The sequence below is a fragment of the Hordeum vulgare genome, chromosome 4H (genome assembly GCF_904849725.1).
Source record: "Hordeum vulgare subsp. vulgare chromosome 4H, MorexV3_pseudomolecules_assembly, whole genome shotgun sequence".
Classification (NCBI taxonomy): Eukaryota; Viridiplantae; Streptophyta; class Magnoliopsida; order Poales; family Poaceae; genus Hordeum; species Hordeum vulgare.
This window is the reverse complement of record NC_058521.1, coordinates 410,771,241-410,786,505: the sequence shown is the minus strand read 5'-3', so window position 1 is coordinate 410,786,505 and position 15,265 is coordinate 410,771,241. Positions and strand designations below refer to the sequence as shown.

Genomic DNA, 15,265 nt, shown 5'->3' with positions numbered 1-15,265 from the left:
CCTCCGCGAGCCAAGAAGAATCCGGCCAGGCCCGGCCACTAGTTTAATCGCCCGGCGCTACCAAACTTCCATTTTGGACAAGATTTGAACTGGTCCGGCCGAATACAATATAGCCGGGCGAGTCCCGATCAACGGAGGATTATTATTGTTAGACCCAGTTGCGAGATCGATGACAGTGCTTAGCGCCATAAAAAAAATGGCCCGGAACACATCACCCGAGGCCACTTGTAGATGCAGGGCTTTCTCTCACTCAAGAAGGTGCGGAGAAATTTCTCGGGGTCGCGGGCGGGCGCCCCGTCGGTGCGGGGGAGCACGTGATAGCGATACGCTCTGCTCCTTCCTCTAGGACTGGGACTGGGACTGGGAGGGAAGGAAGGAGGACAAGATTATCTTTGCATCTCATCCCTCCCTGGTCTCAGTTTATGAGGGGAGGCCGAGTTTTATAATCTATACGCTGCATCAGGGACTCAATTATAGAGGTCTTGACGTTAAGCTAAAAGGGGCGCCCTGGTCTAGTACGCTTCTGATTAAGGCTAGCTCATACCTTTTCTTTCTTCTTCGTCTTCCTCCTCCTCTCTCCTTCCTGCGCCTCTCCCCTCCTCTCTCCTCTCTCTCTCTCTGTTTCTTGCTTTGCTCTCGGACTGGGCAACAATGTCTCCCGTGCCGAGCCCCAATCAATCACACCTTCTAGGCCACGGATCAAGGTAACCTTTGTTTGTCATCTTTGTATGTGTGCGGAGATGTTGGTTTAGCGGTTCAATCGGGAGGAAACAAAACTTTCTTGATTTGTTTCTAAAATGAAAACAAAACTTGCAGGAAAGAGAAGCGCATGAGGAAGGTGGATACCTTTGCGCCGCACAACGACGGCCACCAATGGAGGAAGTACGGCGAGAAGAAGATCAACAACTGCAACTTTCCCAGGTTCGCACCCCACCTTTGGTCTCCTCATCCTCATCCTCATTTGCTGATCTGCATCTGCATATATGTTCCCAAAAAAGCATTAGCATCTAGAATCCGTCTTGCCTTGGCATACCACAAGTCTCTTACCCACCTCTCTCTGATTGGTGGTCTTCTCATTCTCCCCGTCCAAATCTACCATAGATAGGTTTTGCATATAGTGTAATAACAAACTTGCCAAGGCATGAAGAGGCCTCAGTCGTCCGATTTACTCACAGATTCGTCTTCTTCTTTCTATCCCGCCACAGGTACTACTACAGATGCACCTACAAAGACAACATGAACTGCCCGGCCACCAAGCAGATTCAGCAGAAAGATCACAGCGACCCCCCATTGTACCAAGTCACATACTACAATGAGCACTCGTGCAACAGCGCCTTCCTTGCCCTCACCCCCACAGAGTTCCAGCTGCAGACCGCATCTGGAAAGGCGGTCTCCATCTGCTTCGATTCATCTGGTGCTCAGGAGCCGGGAGCCAATGCCAGCTCGCCTTCTTCGAGTGCGGCGCCACGCAGCGCGCCTTCAGAGAACAAAAACAAGCCCCTTGCCCTTCGTTCAGAGGCGCTTTCTTCCTGGGGCCCCGGCGTCGTAGAGCAAAAGACGGCCTGTGCCGATATCCAGTCCTGCAGCACCGAGTGCCAAGATGCATACATTTCTGAAGACATAGATGCAGGGAGATTCGGTTCTATCAGATTCTTCCATTTTTTGTAAATGGATCAATGGAAGACAATTGATCTTACCTCAAAGAACTAATATGATACACATGTTTTTTTTCCCATCTACATATGTTAGAGCACCAGATACTTGCATGTGGGATGTGGTCAAGATTTTCTTAGTTCAATTGAAATGAAATACCACTGCTAATTCTAAAGGCAGAGTTCATTTCTGCAAACTCTCATGTTATTTCTGTTGAGACACTGCAGCATCTTGTACCTTCAAAAGCAATGAATACATTCCTTGCCCTATTATGCTACATACACAATAAGAATGGATTAGCCGATCAGGGTAGGAAACACACACGATGACACAGGGCAGAGCTCTTAAATCATACTGTACTAGTATAAATAAATGTGCAGCATGGTCATAAACAAGTTACCAAACATCTTGGTGATATGAAGCACAACATAGAAAGGACCAGAAGTAGATAAACATGAAAGATGGGCAGCAATCTTATTCCAAACCACATTTTGTACCTTGGTCATCAATAGCAGGATGCCAGTGCAATAAGAAAAATCCAGTTTAGGGGAATATGCAAGATCATTTTTTTTGTGCATGGCGTAACAACATACCAGCTTTATCGAAAAATCAATATCATGCAATATTTCAGGAGACATGCTGATGAAGTTGGAGGAACAAAAATAGATTATATTCCACAGTTGGAGATGTTATTGGTGCAGATTTACACATGAATTACATTCTTAAAGACTTGTTTGCCTTCAAGCACCCTACAGCAGCCAGGGCTTGTCCAAATGGACCTGATCATGAAGAGAGAACAAAACAAGTGCAAGACATCAAATCAGACAAAAGGTCCGCGTGCTCAATAATAGAGGGAAATTTCAATATCAACATTTGGAACACCCACATCATCTGTTAACTATGTAATATATCAACAGAATTCACCATCTCCATGAAGCAGGACGCCATCGGAAGAATACCAAGCAGAGACAAATAGGCTTGTTCAGGTTTTCGCTGTTGGTCTATACCATATGAAGATTACCTTTGTTTCCTTTCATCTGCAACAAGCAAAATCTGACGATTTCTCCAATGTTGTTACCACGACAAGGTGTTTCTGCCATGTATTTCAACAAAGCTGATATATATCCACACATAACTATTATCTTCGTGAAGCAGCTGTTTAAAGCATACCAAGAAGATACCACACCAATAGGGATGGTTCAGATGTTAGCTGTTGGCCAACAGCATGGGGAGCACCTTCCTTTGCGACGAGAACATTATCAGACGAAAATTTTGGAACCCAAAAATTTATAACAAGGCGTCGAGGCAAACTCATAGTAGACAGAAGAGAAGTACACTGAGTAAATACATATCAATGTTGCACAGTTGCAGCTGAGCTAATCATGTCTGCACACTCTGAATCATCCTTGACTTTAACATCACCGAGACGGAAGGTTGTCGCCAAGCTCTGCACGAGCTGATCATGGATGACCTCGTCAGGAGGGAGTTCCACTGCCGCCTCCCGCCGCAGCGATGTGACCTCCTTGTCAGCAATGCCGCAGGGCACAATGTGCTTGAAGTAGCCCAAATCGGGGTCGATATTGAAGGCCAGGCCATGGCAGGTAAACCCTGAGGAGATCCTGACCCCGATGGCCCCGATCTTCCTGTCCCCGACCCACACGCCGGTCTCGCAGGCGCCCCCCGGCCGCGCCTTGACGCCGTACAGAGAGGCCACCTCGATCATGGCGGACTCGAGCCCCTCGACATACCTCCGCGCGCCTAGCCCTATGTCCCGGAGCGAGAGGATGGGGTAGAGCACGGCCTGGCGCGGGCCGTGGAAGGTGACGTCGCCGCCCCGCTCCGTGCGGTAGAGCTCGGCGCCGAGGCCCGCGAGGCTTGACTCCGGCACGAGCAGGTTGTGGTCGGTGCGCCGCTTGCCGAGGGTGTAGGTAGGCGGATGCTGCAGCGAGAGCACGAGGTCCGGGACCCGGCCGGCTCTCCGGTCCGCGACGAGCCTCTCCTGGAGCCTGAGGGCGTCGCCGTACTTGACCACCCCGAGCTTCCACGCCTCCAGAACCCTCCTCCCAGCACCACCACTCATCTCCGCCGGTGTATTTTTTTTTGGGGGGGAGGGGGGGGGGGGGGGGGGGGGGGGGGGGGCAGGCAAATCTCTGATGGTGGGTGGGTGAGGCGAGACCCAGCCGCAGCGGCCCCCTCTCCGCTCTGTTGCCCAGTCAGAAGAAGACGAAGTACATGGGCTCTCAGGGCCCGACCCACGGCCTAAACAAAGAGAGAAGGAAAAATGAGGAGAAACCTAGACGACAGATTGCCCCCACTCGAGCAGTTCGTTCGCCGCATCTCCGGTGCGCCGCCTTCCTGCGCTCGCTCGCTGACCCTTGGTGCCCAACCAATGCCGGCCACGGCGTTTATGGAGCTGGCGCTCGACCAGGTATGCCTCAAATCCTGCTTGTGGTACGAGTAGAACATGTTCTCCCGTATTTCTGAATTGTGGCTGCTGCGTGCCCTGTCGCCCAAGGTGGCGCGGCGACGTTGTCGAGTTCCTGCTGTGGTGGGCATGTGGCGTCGGGCTTAATCGTTCGCATAGGTGTGACTGACGGATTGCCGGTGCCGTGGTCGGCGTGTTCCCCTGATTCAAGTGTTTTTTCTTCTCCCTATAGGCTATAGGAGCCTGGTTGGCTGAAGTTTTTTCGTCAACTCTCTGAAACTAGTTTTGTAGATTAGCTTCATCCTGCAGATACTTAATTTAGATGGTTCAACAACCAGTACGCATGATTGAGTGTAATCCGGGTTAATCAAACCTGGTATAGGCCAATGAGTGTAGCAGCAAAATGTCAAGGCCTTCTGAAGGAAACTACCGAGCAGAGTTGCAGGCATTATCTCAGGCTAGCTAGCTGCAGGGAGAAGTAAACCAATTTGATGTGGTGGCTTCGAATCTGGCGCTGGTCATCGGAAGGCGTGCCTGGTGTAGCCGTGGCTTCTCCCTTGCTCAGGTGCCCAGGTGCGTGCGAAGGCCTTGGCATGCGGGTGCTCTGCCAGTGAGGCCGAGGCAGTGGATGCCGGGGTACCATCCCTGAAAAGCGACACAGTGGCGCTCTAAAGGGGTGAGGTTTTGGCTTTGTGCTATGTGGGTGGCGGCGTTGTTGGGTCACTTCGTGCGCCTCTTTTGAGTCGTCTTGCATGGTACTACCTCCTTCATGGTTTATAGTCCCACCTGTATTTCAGGTCATTTTTTGACCAAGATTTTAACTAACAAAATATAAGTTATACATAGCAAAATAGTATTATTGAAAAATATGTTCAAATACGATCCCTTGTAAACGCGGCCACTGAGGCAGGAGTGACCCAGATACACCCCACACATAGTGGCACAGCTTTTCAGCGGTCGTCAGAGCCCCCGCCTCTTGGCAGGTTGTCTTTCGTGCTTCTTTGAAACCTTCCAGGAATCTTGCAACCTTCATTTGTGTGGGTCATGCCACATATGGTCTGCTTGATGAGTGTGTAGTGCGTCTACGGCGTGACAATGACATATTTTTGACAGAGTTGTATCTTCTACCTGTCATCAATTGTTCTTAGGTTTATGGGTGTTTTGGGTTCATTGTGTTGTCTATGAGCGTGGAGCTCCGGTCCTAGTTTAGCTAGTCAGGTTGATCTCAGTTGTATCGGTTTCCGGCAGATTTCCATCATAAACTGGTTGTTTTTTTCCTACTTGGTTAATGAAGGGAGAGTCCCTGCTGGTTCCTTTTTTTTTTGTAGGCCAAGTTTGCGCTGGACAACCTGGAGGTTCCTGTAGGGTATGCTATGGTTTCCCTTAATATAGTTCACAGTGCACTCGGTCGAAGGTAAATTTGTAGTTCCTAATGTGCTAATTGTATTGTTCCATCCCTGTCAAGATAGGTGTGTGATTGTGGAGAACGGGAAGGTTATTGCCTCTGGTAGCAACAGGACCAATGCCACCCGGAATGTATGCTATTCTCCTTTGTGCTGGATGTTTGTGCTTTGAGACATTTTTGTGTTTTTCCTCTGAAATAAATTACTAAAATTGTAAGGCTACGAGACATGCTGAGATGGAAGCAATCGATGTCCTTCTCCAGGAGTGGCAGAGTATTGGCCTTGACCAGACACTGGTCGCGGAGAAGTTTGCAGGCTGTGACCTCTATGTCACGTGTGAGCCATGCATAATGTGTGCATCAGCATTGTCGATACTAGGTCTGTGGTTCTTCTATTTCTCCTGTTAGCCCCATCTTTGATTATTCTATTTCTCCTGTTGAAACTATATTAACCAGTAAGAATTTGTGATATTTTTGGTAGGAATCAGGGAAGTATACTTTGGATGTCCGAATGATAAATTCGGAGGATGTGGATCAGTCATGTCACTGCATGAGAGCCTTTTGTCGGATGACTTGACAGGGTGAGGGGATATCAGCAGCAAATTGAAAGCTATCTGCTCATTCAACAAACCTTCTTATACTTTGAATGTTAATGCCTTTCTACCAGTAGTTCAATATTGTATAATGTGTCATGACAAAGTTGGACTTGCATAATCTTTCTTTTTGCATTGAATCCTGTACATGCTTATTGAGTTCTCATGCATTCTTCTAATCCCAAATTAGTATAGTTATTTAGGTTATTCACAAATTGTACAACTAACATGGTCTTATGTGTTTCTTTTGCTAGGAGCCAAGATACCAGATCAAGAGGTTTTAAATGTACTGGGGGGATTATGGCGGAAGAGGCAGTAGCTCTTTTTAGAAATTTCTATGAACAAGGAAACCCGAATGGTTTGTTCTTTTACATTCACACTCACATATTATTCCACAATTCCTGGCATGGTTACTTTAATCCAGTTCTTGGTTTTGTGTTAAAATATTGCTTAAAATTCAAACTGTACCGGTTCTGTTTATATGTAGTTGGGGTCTCGTAGCTGTTAACAATAGGGATCCAGTCAGTGTACTTCCATATTCTATTAGAATCTGAACCACAAATGTAAGCATCAAAGCAACTTTTGCCATGTCATTTAATGTTATATATGATGACGAAGACTTTCTCATCCATTTCAGCACCGAAGCCTCACAGACCTGTCCGAGTGGATCAGCAGTGACTGGTTTGTTAGTCGTGCTGACTACGAAGATTTTAACACTGGATGGCAATGTGCTTTAGGTTTGTCTGGTGATTTAGACTTGAGCATTGCTGTGTTGAATAGTATCTGTGTACTTTCCTATATGGGGTTGCTGTTGCTCTTTTGCAGATCTATAAACTAGCACAGCATTTGTTTTTGAGTTTGCTGTTGTTATTTTGCAGATCTACCTCGTACAGGTCAGGTGATTCAAGAAGATCCTCTCCACTATTGATTAGCTTGCGTTAACCCCAAATTCAACCTTTCACAATTGCAGCTATATCATCTAGACATTCTGTTTCTCCTTTATGGGAAAATAAAAGAGAAAACAAATGTGTAAGGCAAATTGTTATATATTACCACTGCCCTTAAATGCAGTTCAGTTGATAGGTTCATCCTTGCAGCACATTTCCTATGGCATACCTTGCTACTAACCGAGTCATTTGCAATTTGTTTGACTGAAATGAGAAATAGAGAAGTTTGCTTTGAATATAACTTACACTTTGGCAGTACATTACCATGTTATTAATGCTACATCATTTGTTGATTACCTCCAAGTTCATATCCACGTTTGAGGCTAAAGTGGCAAATATTCTTCTGCCAAATACAATGCGATTCAGTGCTATGTAATTCTGCCGTATCTAATTTGATTTTTGTTTACCTAGTTATGACTGTGACTTGCATAATATTTGGTTTAGATCTTCGCTGCTGTTAGCAGTAGCACTACCTAGAAGCGTTGTTGTCTAAGAATTTGTCTCGAAGAAAAAGGTCTAGGAACTCGCGTTGGAATTAGCTAGAGCACCGCAGGGCTCTCTAAGACTCGCGAGACTATGAACAAAGAACAACGCAAAGGATGACAAACAAGCTCAGAAGATGATCAGGCTTCCCCGGCGGTGTTGATTATGCTGACCCCCATCGCTTCAGCAGCGCGCAGGGTTGGTTGTCATATTGAGATGAGATGGTGCAAAATAGCAGGTAAAAACCCAATCTTTGCGACTTGTAAACAACTCATAAAGAACTATACTTGCAACAAAGGTACAACTATATTAAGCAAATCAACAAGTAACCTCATATAATCAGTAACAAGTATCATGATTTTGTAAATAAAGTAGGAAAATTGTAATGACGGAACGTTCTCCATGAGGGGGGGTTTAGCGACCCAATGGAATTAGAAACCATGCATTCGCATGAAAGCTCAATGCAATAATGTGGTGATGTAAGCAAGGTGTAACCTTTTTTCTTTAAGAAATGTTCTACATATTAAAACATATGCCCTATTCACAATCGGTTTTCACCATTGGCTTCGTATCATTGAGGACTTTGCAAAGTTACCATTGTGTTGGTACTGAAGTTACCATGTGGCAACTTTGATACATCAACATGGTGACAACTTCATAACCTACTGAAGTTACCATGTGGCAACTTTGATACATCAACATGGTGACAACTTCATAACCTACTGGATGGCAACTTTTAAGATGGATTTGTGGAGTTGCTATTTTGTTTGTGTCAAAGTTGCCACAATGTTTGCATCAAAGTTACCATGTGGCAGTTTTATTACCAATATCATGACAATTTTATTAATTACTAGGTGACAATTTTCAGATTCTTTTTTCCCGTTCGAATTCTACGTAATTGGGATCTAGTATCGAACCTCTCGTCGAGTCAAAACCAACGGTGAAGACGGTTCGTAAAGGTGATAAAAGCCTAGATGTTGAGATCGCGTCGTGTAGGAAAGGACTTGAGCTCACCCTACACCGCACAGACCGCCTCATTGTTGTCGAGATGGATAACACCGAAGCGGTCACGATGTTTAACACTAGGTCAGTGGACCGGCCGTCATCTCGTGTACTCATCGAGGAGATTTAGAGGATGATCATGGATGACCCTAGGGAGATTTCAATTACTACTATTAGTCGGGCACAAAATAAAGCTAGTCATGCTTTAGTTGCATACGACCGTAGTATGCCACGTATTGATGTTTGGTTGGGCTCGGATATGAGCGACATTGTAAAAGTGGTTGTGGCTGACCCTGCAAAAAAAGATGGTTCGTCTATGGATCCACCGTTTGGGAGATAAAACATTTTAAAAGAGCATTTATGACGTTGACGTCATTGCCTTTTTATCCTTTCCATGCATGATTTATTTTTTGCGGGAATACCAATATCATGATTTTGGGGGGATTTTTTTATCCTTTCCATGCATGATGCATGCAAGATGTATACCGGGAGGCACCAACTAAGGAATATTCGCTCCCTATTAACGTCCATAAAGAAAATTGTTGTTGTTAACCATATTCACATGTCAGTTCAAGAAGTAAATACACCGGTTAGTGAATGGTTGTTGTTAACCATATACACATGTCAGTTCATGGCACACCCTGTGTTTGACTCTTCTTATTAAATTAACTTATCTCAAAAAATGAGGACCAATTAATTTTTTTGTGAGTACTTGTGATGCTTGATGTGGTTGTTGCTTGCTTGCTTGTTCGCTTGTGTTTGAATCACAAGGTTCCTACTACTCTCTAGACTCACCTCCTTAACCCAAACCCTTGCCTAATGATCATGCCATGTGTATAGGACCAGAAACTATTTTTACCAAATACTATATTGACCAAAAGGCTTTTATTTAATTTAAGCTTTCAAAAACCCCTCAGTTGGGATTTGTACTACAAGTCCTCAAATTAGGGAAGTTGTTTTGCACCAAACATTTTATTTAAATCCCATTATCAAAATGGCTTCCCAAAACCACAAGATTATTATTTTAAAAGTTATTTTACTATTTTATTTAAATACCTTCTTCTGAGGCCAGAAATGGTCCCTTATGAAGGAAAGTTATTTTTATTGCTTTAAAAATATTTGAGAAAATTTAGGGAAACTCATTGAACATATATATTCCATATATAATGGTTTCAACACATGGTCATGTTCAAAATATAGGGCAAAACGCTGCAAAACCCTTTCTGCGTTGTTAGAGCATATATCTCCATATGTGGTTTTGGTAATTGATGACAATTCCTATGGACTAATGGTTGCCTTAAGTTATATTTATAGGATTTGTCCATAGACACTTCTTGAAGTCCATCTGTTGGGTTCAAGGAGTTTATATGATGACCAAGGTGACCAAGGTGGTATTCAAGGTATTATCCAAAGAATGGTCATAGAGACACAAGGTTGATCAAGATCTCAGACAAAGAGTAAATCAAGATGATCAACACACAAAGCGTACAAGATGTACCGATAGGAATCAAGTGATCCCATGGTATGGTAAGCATTGTCCATTACGTGTTTGTGTACTAACCCATGGTCTTCGTGAGAGTTCTATGTGGGGGTTAGGTGTGTTTCCATGGGCTTGCGTCAAAGAGAAGATCTCATACAACCCATGAAGTATGACGTCAAGTTGTGATCGTCATCAAAATTGCGATGTGCAAGTTCAAGTGGATTAGCACGAAGATATCATGCTTGAAGCTTGCCGTCCATTGTGGTGGCAATGGACTTGTGAAGATATGCTAAAGAGTGGCTCACCCATAGTGAGTATGGGGGAGCAATCAACTAGTCTTCATCAAGCCCACACAATCAAGAAAGGTGGTCCATCTTGAGGAAGCCAAGATCATCATCATCATCTAGCTCAAGAGGACGAGGTGCAAGGTACAGGTTTTCCCTTGATAGGTTTTCCGTTTAGGATAGATTGTTGTACTATCAAGGGGGGCTCTCAAGTGAGTAGCTTGATCGTATCGTTCGTTGAGAGCTCAAACCATTTGCATCCTTGCATCATACTTCTTGGTTCTTGTTTGGTGTTTCTCTTTGTGAGTTTTAGAGCTTATGGTCATCTTCGTGACAAGCTCGAGTTCATCGAAAACGGAGTCCATATGCATCTACTATGATGTTTTCGATGTTGGAGTTTCTGCCGGTTCTTCATTCATAGATGACTCACATCTCTATATCATTGGCATTTTCATACCTGCATGGTCTTAAGATTTCCAACAAGGTTGGGTTTGCTCGATTGGCTGTTTGGATAGCTCTTGTCGTCCTGAATCCGACAAGCTTGGGTTTGCTCGATTCGGAGCTCGTATGCGAAAGTTATGGTTGTTTCAGTGGCGAGCGGTAGTACCGCTGGACCTAGCGGTAGTACCGCTAGAGCGGGCGGTAGTACCGCTGTCCAGCGGTAGTACCGCCCCTGGCCAGCGGTAGTACCGCTCCAAGTTTTTAGTACCGTCATCTTTGCGGTTGTACTGCGTCGGACCTTTTTGCGAAGACTTTCTTGACGGTAGTAGTGCCTTTGCACTACCAGGGGCCGAGCGGTAGTACCGCTGGGACGAGCGGTAGTACCGCTGGAGTGCCAGCGGTAGTACCGCTAGCTGGCGGTAGTACCGCCCCTGGTCAGCGGTAGTACCGCTGGAGTGACAGCGGTAGTACCGCTGCAGCTAGCGGTAGTACCGCTGGGCTCGGGCTGTAAGTGGGGGTAACAGTCTGATTCCTTCTCCCACTATATAAAGGGGGTCTTCTTCCCCCTTGGTCTTATCTATCCGTAGAGCTCTTGTTCTACCTCCATTGTTGACATTCTTAGAGCTTGCTTACTCTCAATCCCTCCAATGATTCTTGCTTGTTCTTGAGGGAAAAGAGAGAGGAGATCTAGATCCACATCTCCACCAATCACTTTCTCCTCTATGTGAGGGGAACCCCTTGGATCTTGATCTTGGAGTTCTTTGTGAGCTCCTTGTTCTTCCTCTCATATTTCTCCATTGCTTTCGTTGTTGTGGAGGGATTTGAGTGTGAGGGACTTGACCACTTCGTGTGTTCTTGCCATTGCATTAGTTGCATCGGTTTGAGTTCTCCACTGTGATACGTGGAAGTGAAGTTTGAGAAGCTTATTACCTTTGGTACTTAGTACCCTAGATATTGTTCTTCGCGGATGCTTTGGCCTCCTAGAAGCTTGGTGGTGTCTCGGAGCTCAATCATTGTGGTGTGAAGCTCCGGGCAAGCTTCGGGGTCTCCAATTAGGTTGTGGAGATTGCCCCGAGCAATTTGTACGGGTACCGGTAACCGCCCCCAAGGGTTGCCACGTGTACGGGTTCGGTGACCGCCCCCAAGGTTTGCCATTTGTACGGGTTCGGTGACCGCCCTCAAGGGTCCCTTAGTGGAATCACGGCATCTTGCATTGTGCGAGGGCGTGAGGAGATTACGGTGGCCTTAGTGGCATCTTGGGGAGCATTGTGCCTCCACACCGCTCTAACGGAGATTAGCATCCGCAAGGGTGTGAACTTCGGGATACATCATCGTCTCCCCGTGCCTCGGTTATCTCTTACCCGAACCCTTTACTTATGCACTTTACTTTGTGATAGACATATTGTTTATTGTAATATATCTTGCTATCACTTAGTTGTTTATCTTGCTTAGCATAAGTTGTTGGTGCACATAGGTGAGCCTAGTTGTTTGTAGGTTTTGTACTTGACATATTAAACGTTAGTTTTATTCCGCATTTGTTCAAGCCTAAACCTTAATTATTTTAAAGCGCCTATTCACACCCCCCCCTCTAGGCGACATCCACGTCCTTTCATGCGTGTTTCAAGCTTTTGGTCTCAATAAATCCCAGTAGAATTCTGACATATCACACATGATATATGTGATGATCTTGCCAAGTTTCATCTCAATACAAGTGGATTTGATTCAGCTAAATATTCCAAAATCATATCTGTCCAGATCCAAATTTGAGCAACTCTACATTGCCAAATTTCTCCAATTGTGCCCATATTTTGTGGACATGTTTTGATGCTTCAATAATGAATCAACACCAAGTGGCGCATCAAGGAGAATAGACGAACTTGTCCCAAACCCCTTAAAACCTTCTCTGTTGATTTCTAGCTTTGGGAAACTTTACATTATAAAGTTTCTCCAACTGATCCCAAACTTTTTGGGCATGCTCTAATACTCAAATAATGCCACAACACTAAGTGGTGAATTTTGTGGGAATTTATTTGCATGGGTGAATTTGTGGGAATTTATTTGCATGGTTTTATTTGCAAAAGGCCATTTCTGCCCATTTCTTGGGTTTTTTAAGTCTACATTGGAAACTTTCTCCACCAAATCCCCAATTTGGTGTACAAGCTTATTTTGACCTATCTTGTGATCCTGTTAAGTTTCATGGCAATTGGAATCCATTTGCTAGCCCTAACATCAATCAAACACCTTCTCATCACTTACCAAAATGGCTTCTTTGACCCCATCCACTATTTTCCTTGAGCTTAAATTTTTACCACAACTCTCTCTAGTCCCCCTTTACCTCTAGTAACCTTGCCATGGCCTATGTTCAATTATTGGAGGGTGACTCCACCTCCCTACCCCTCCTTTTTACCATGGCAACACCTATTTTAACCCTCTTGCTATACTTCTGCTCAATTCAATGCCCCCACATATTTCCACAGAATCTATAGTATGCTAATGCATCATTCCAAATCAATATATGGCATGCTCGTGTGGTAAATATCAGCAACCCTTCTCAAACTTGTTTTTGGCAGAAATTTGACCTTAAACTGCAACAGCTAGCTACACGCCTCCCCTTGATTTGAAACTTTGCAGCATAGTCATACGTCCCAAACGTATCTATAATTTCTACTTGTTCCATGATCTTTTGGGTGACATTGTTATATGTTTTGCTACACTTTTATATCATTTTACGCATATTTGGACTAACCTACTAACTCAGTGCACCCATTGCCAGTTTCTGTTTGCTGATGTCTATTTTGCAGGGGCCTTTACCCAATTTTCCGAAGCCCGAAAAAAATCCAGAAAAAATATAAAAAAATCAGCGAAACACAAGCTTCCGGATCACCGAAGGAGGGCCATGGGCCTCCCAGGCGGCCTGCTGTCGCGGCCAGGCCCTAGGCCGCGCCAGGAGGTCGCCTGGGTGGGTCCCACCTCCTCCAGTGCGCACCTTTGGCCTATATTTAGAGTCCCGAGAGGAAACCCTCGTAGACTTTCTGGAATCGCGAATTTCTCCATCGTTCTGCCGCCGCAACGCTTCCGACATCAGGAGCGTCAGGAGACCTCTTCCCGGCACCGTGTCGGAGGGAGGATTGACCTCCGGGAGCTTCTCAACCGTCATGGACGCTTCCCGGATGTGCCATGAGTAGTCCTCCTTGGACCATGAGTCCATGCCCAGTAGCTATGTGATGTCTTCTCTCCAATCTTGTGCTTCAATGGTTAGTCCTTGTGAGCTGCCCTACATGATCAAGGCATCTATGTAATTCTGTTGCTATTGCTATGCTCGGCTTGTTGGGATCCGATGGATTATGAGATTATGTTCAGATTGTTATGAGTTATATATTTGATTATCCTTTTATATTATGTTCCTTAGTGATTCATGCATGTTCTCCGTTGCTATTTATTGCTTTGGCCGAGTAGTAGATTGTAACTCCAAGAGGGAGCGTTATGCATGATTGTGGGTTCATGCCCCTCGATGTCTAGCTTGAGTGACAGAAACATGAGACTAGGGGATGTGCTTGTTGCCACCAGGGAGAAAACAACGGTGCTTGTGACCACGGTTGCAAGGATTGTTTACCTTACACATAGTTCGTTAATGCAGTTGTCCGTTGCTTTGAGTTTACCTTTGGGTGGGGCTCACAAATTAATACCGGAGAGATGTTCTGGATAGATATCTCAAGGTGGATTATTAGTAAGTAGATGCTGATGAATAAACGGTCTACTTGTCTTGGTGTACTGCCCATTACTATTGAACCTCTAACTATCAAGTAGCATAATTAGCATTGCGGTGCGATCATAATTCTGTCAATTGCCCAACTGTGAATTGTTTACCCAAGCATAGTTGTTTATCGTCTTTTGGGAGAGAGACATCACTAGTGAACTTCATGTGACTCCGGTCCATATCACCATCATTGTTTACACCTCCATCATTTACCACTTTCATTTACTTTTCCGTTGCAATCACTATTACCTTCCGCTTGTGTTTTGATCCTTTGCAAACTACAAGGCCGGAGAGATTGAGAACCTCTTTGTACTCGTTGGGAGCAAAGTTATTTGTTGTGTGTGCAGGCCCACGTATTCTGCTAGCGCCAGGGTGGAAGACACCTACTTGTTGAGCCTAGGAGTCCTCTTGGTTCGATAAACCTTTCAGTCTCCGTGTAAGGGATATCTGTTGCTGACTACATCTGCACCTTCCACTTGGGGTAACCAGCAAGGGGCGAGAAGTATATCCATCAACTCGTCATCAAGCGAATTTCTGGCGTCGTTGCCGGGGACTCCAGTCTTCAAGATAGGGAGTTGCACACTATCTTTTACCTTTGCTTTTTAGTCTTGTTAGTTTTCTTTCTAGTCTTTGCTTTAGAGTCTTATACCAAAAACCACAAAAATATTGGTTGCGTTGTTCTTGCTTGTTGCCGTTGCTATGGGTTCCACTGAAAACACCAAGTTGTATGACTTCACTAGTCACAACAACAATGACTTTATCTGCACACCTATTGCTGCTCCCGCCACTGGAGCCACG

At 45.0% G+C, this 15,265-nt stretch overlaps 3 protein-coding genes across 5 annotated transcripts; 2 read left to right on the top strand and 1 right to left on the bottom strand.

The window, feature by feature from the left end:
* Positions 1–259: 259 nt before the first annotated feature.
* On the top strand, positions 260–1,849 carry LOC123448771 (WRKY DNA-binding transcription factor 70-like). Its single transcript, XM_045125771.1, has 3 exons — positions 260–704; positions 817–921; positions 1,206–1,849. Exons 1-3 carry the CDS (start codon positions 652–654, stop codon positions 1,666–1,668), a joined length of 621 nt encoding a protein of 206 aa, XP_044981706.1. The 5' UTR covers positions 260–651; the 3' UTR covers positions 1,669–1,849.
* A 1,074-nt stretch (positions 1,850–2,923) lies between these two features.
* Positions 2,924–3,852, bottom strand: LOC123448769 (octanoyltransferase LIP2, mitochondrial). Its single transcript, XM_045125769.1, has one exon. The coding sequence runs from the start codon at positions 3,731–3,733 to the stop codon at positions 3,005–3,007; it is 729 nt and encodes a 242-aa protein (XP_044981704.1). The 5' UTR covers positions 3,734–3,852; the 3' UTR covers positions 2,924–3,004.
* Positions 3,853–3,864: 12 nt separating this feature from the next.
* On the top strand, positions 3,865–7,261 carry LOC123448770 (tRNA-specific adenosine deaminase TAD2). 3 transcript variants are annotated; one of them, XR_006631927.1, is made up of 8 exons: positions 3,867–4,081; positions 5,407–5,444; positions 5,548–5,614; positions 5,700–5,859; positions 5,962–6,061; positions 6,328–6,431; positions 6,711–6,810; positions 6,952–7,261. XR_006631927.1 is itself a non-coding variant. In XM_045125770.1 (7 exons), the coding sequence occupies exons 1-7, from the start codon at positions 3,935–3,937 to the stop codon at positions 6,749–6,751; spliced, it is 657 nt and encodes a 218-aa protein (XP_044981705.1). In that variant the 5' UTR covers positions 3,865–3,934; the 3' UTR covers positions 6,752–7,261. The 3 variants fall into 3 exon arrangements, 1 of the variants encoding a protein (XP_044981705.1); XR_006631928.1 differs by having other exon boundaries at positions 3,872–4,081; positions 5,745–5,859; XM_045125770.1 differs by having other exon boundaries at positions 3,865–4,081; positions 6,711–7,261.
* Positions 7,262–15,265: the final 8,004 nt, after the last annotated feature.

Bases quoted from the DNA above. Each gene is read 5' to 3' on its own strand.
- LOC123448771 (XM_045125771.1), top strand. From the start codon at position 652: ATGTCTCCCGTGCCGAGCCCCAATCAATCACACCTTCTAGGCCACGGA. The intron at 705-816 runs GTAACCTTTGTT...CAAAACTTGCAG, and splicing joins CTTCTAGGCCACGGATCAAG to GAAAGAGAAGCGCATGAGGA. The intron at 922-1,205 runs GTTCGCACCCCA...ATCCCGCCACAG, and splicing joins AACAACTGCAACTTTCCCAG to GTACTACTACAGATGCACCT.
- LOC123448769 (XM_045125769.1), bottom strand. From the start codon at position 3,733: ATGAGTGGTGGTGCTGGGAGGAGGGTTCTGGAGGCGTGGAAGCTCGGG.
- LOC123448770 (XM_045125770.1), top strand. From the start codon at position 3,935: ATGAGGAGAAACCTAGACGACAGATTGCCCCCACTCGAGCAGTTCGTT. The intron at 5,860-5,961 runs GTCTGTGGTTCT...TATTTTTGGTAG, and splicing joins ATCAGCATTGTCGATACTAG to GAATCAGGGAAGTATACTTT. The intron at 6,062-6,327 runs GTGAGGGGATAT...TTCTTTTGCTAG, and splicing joins TTGTCGGATGACTTGACAGG to GAGCCAAGATACCAGATCAA.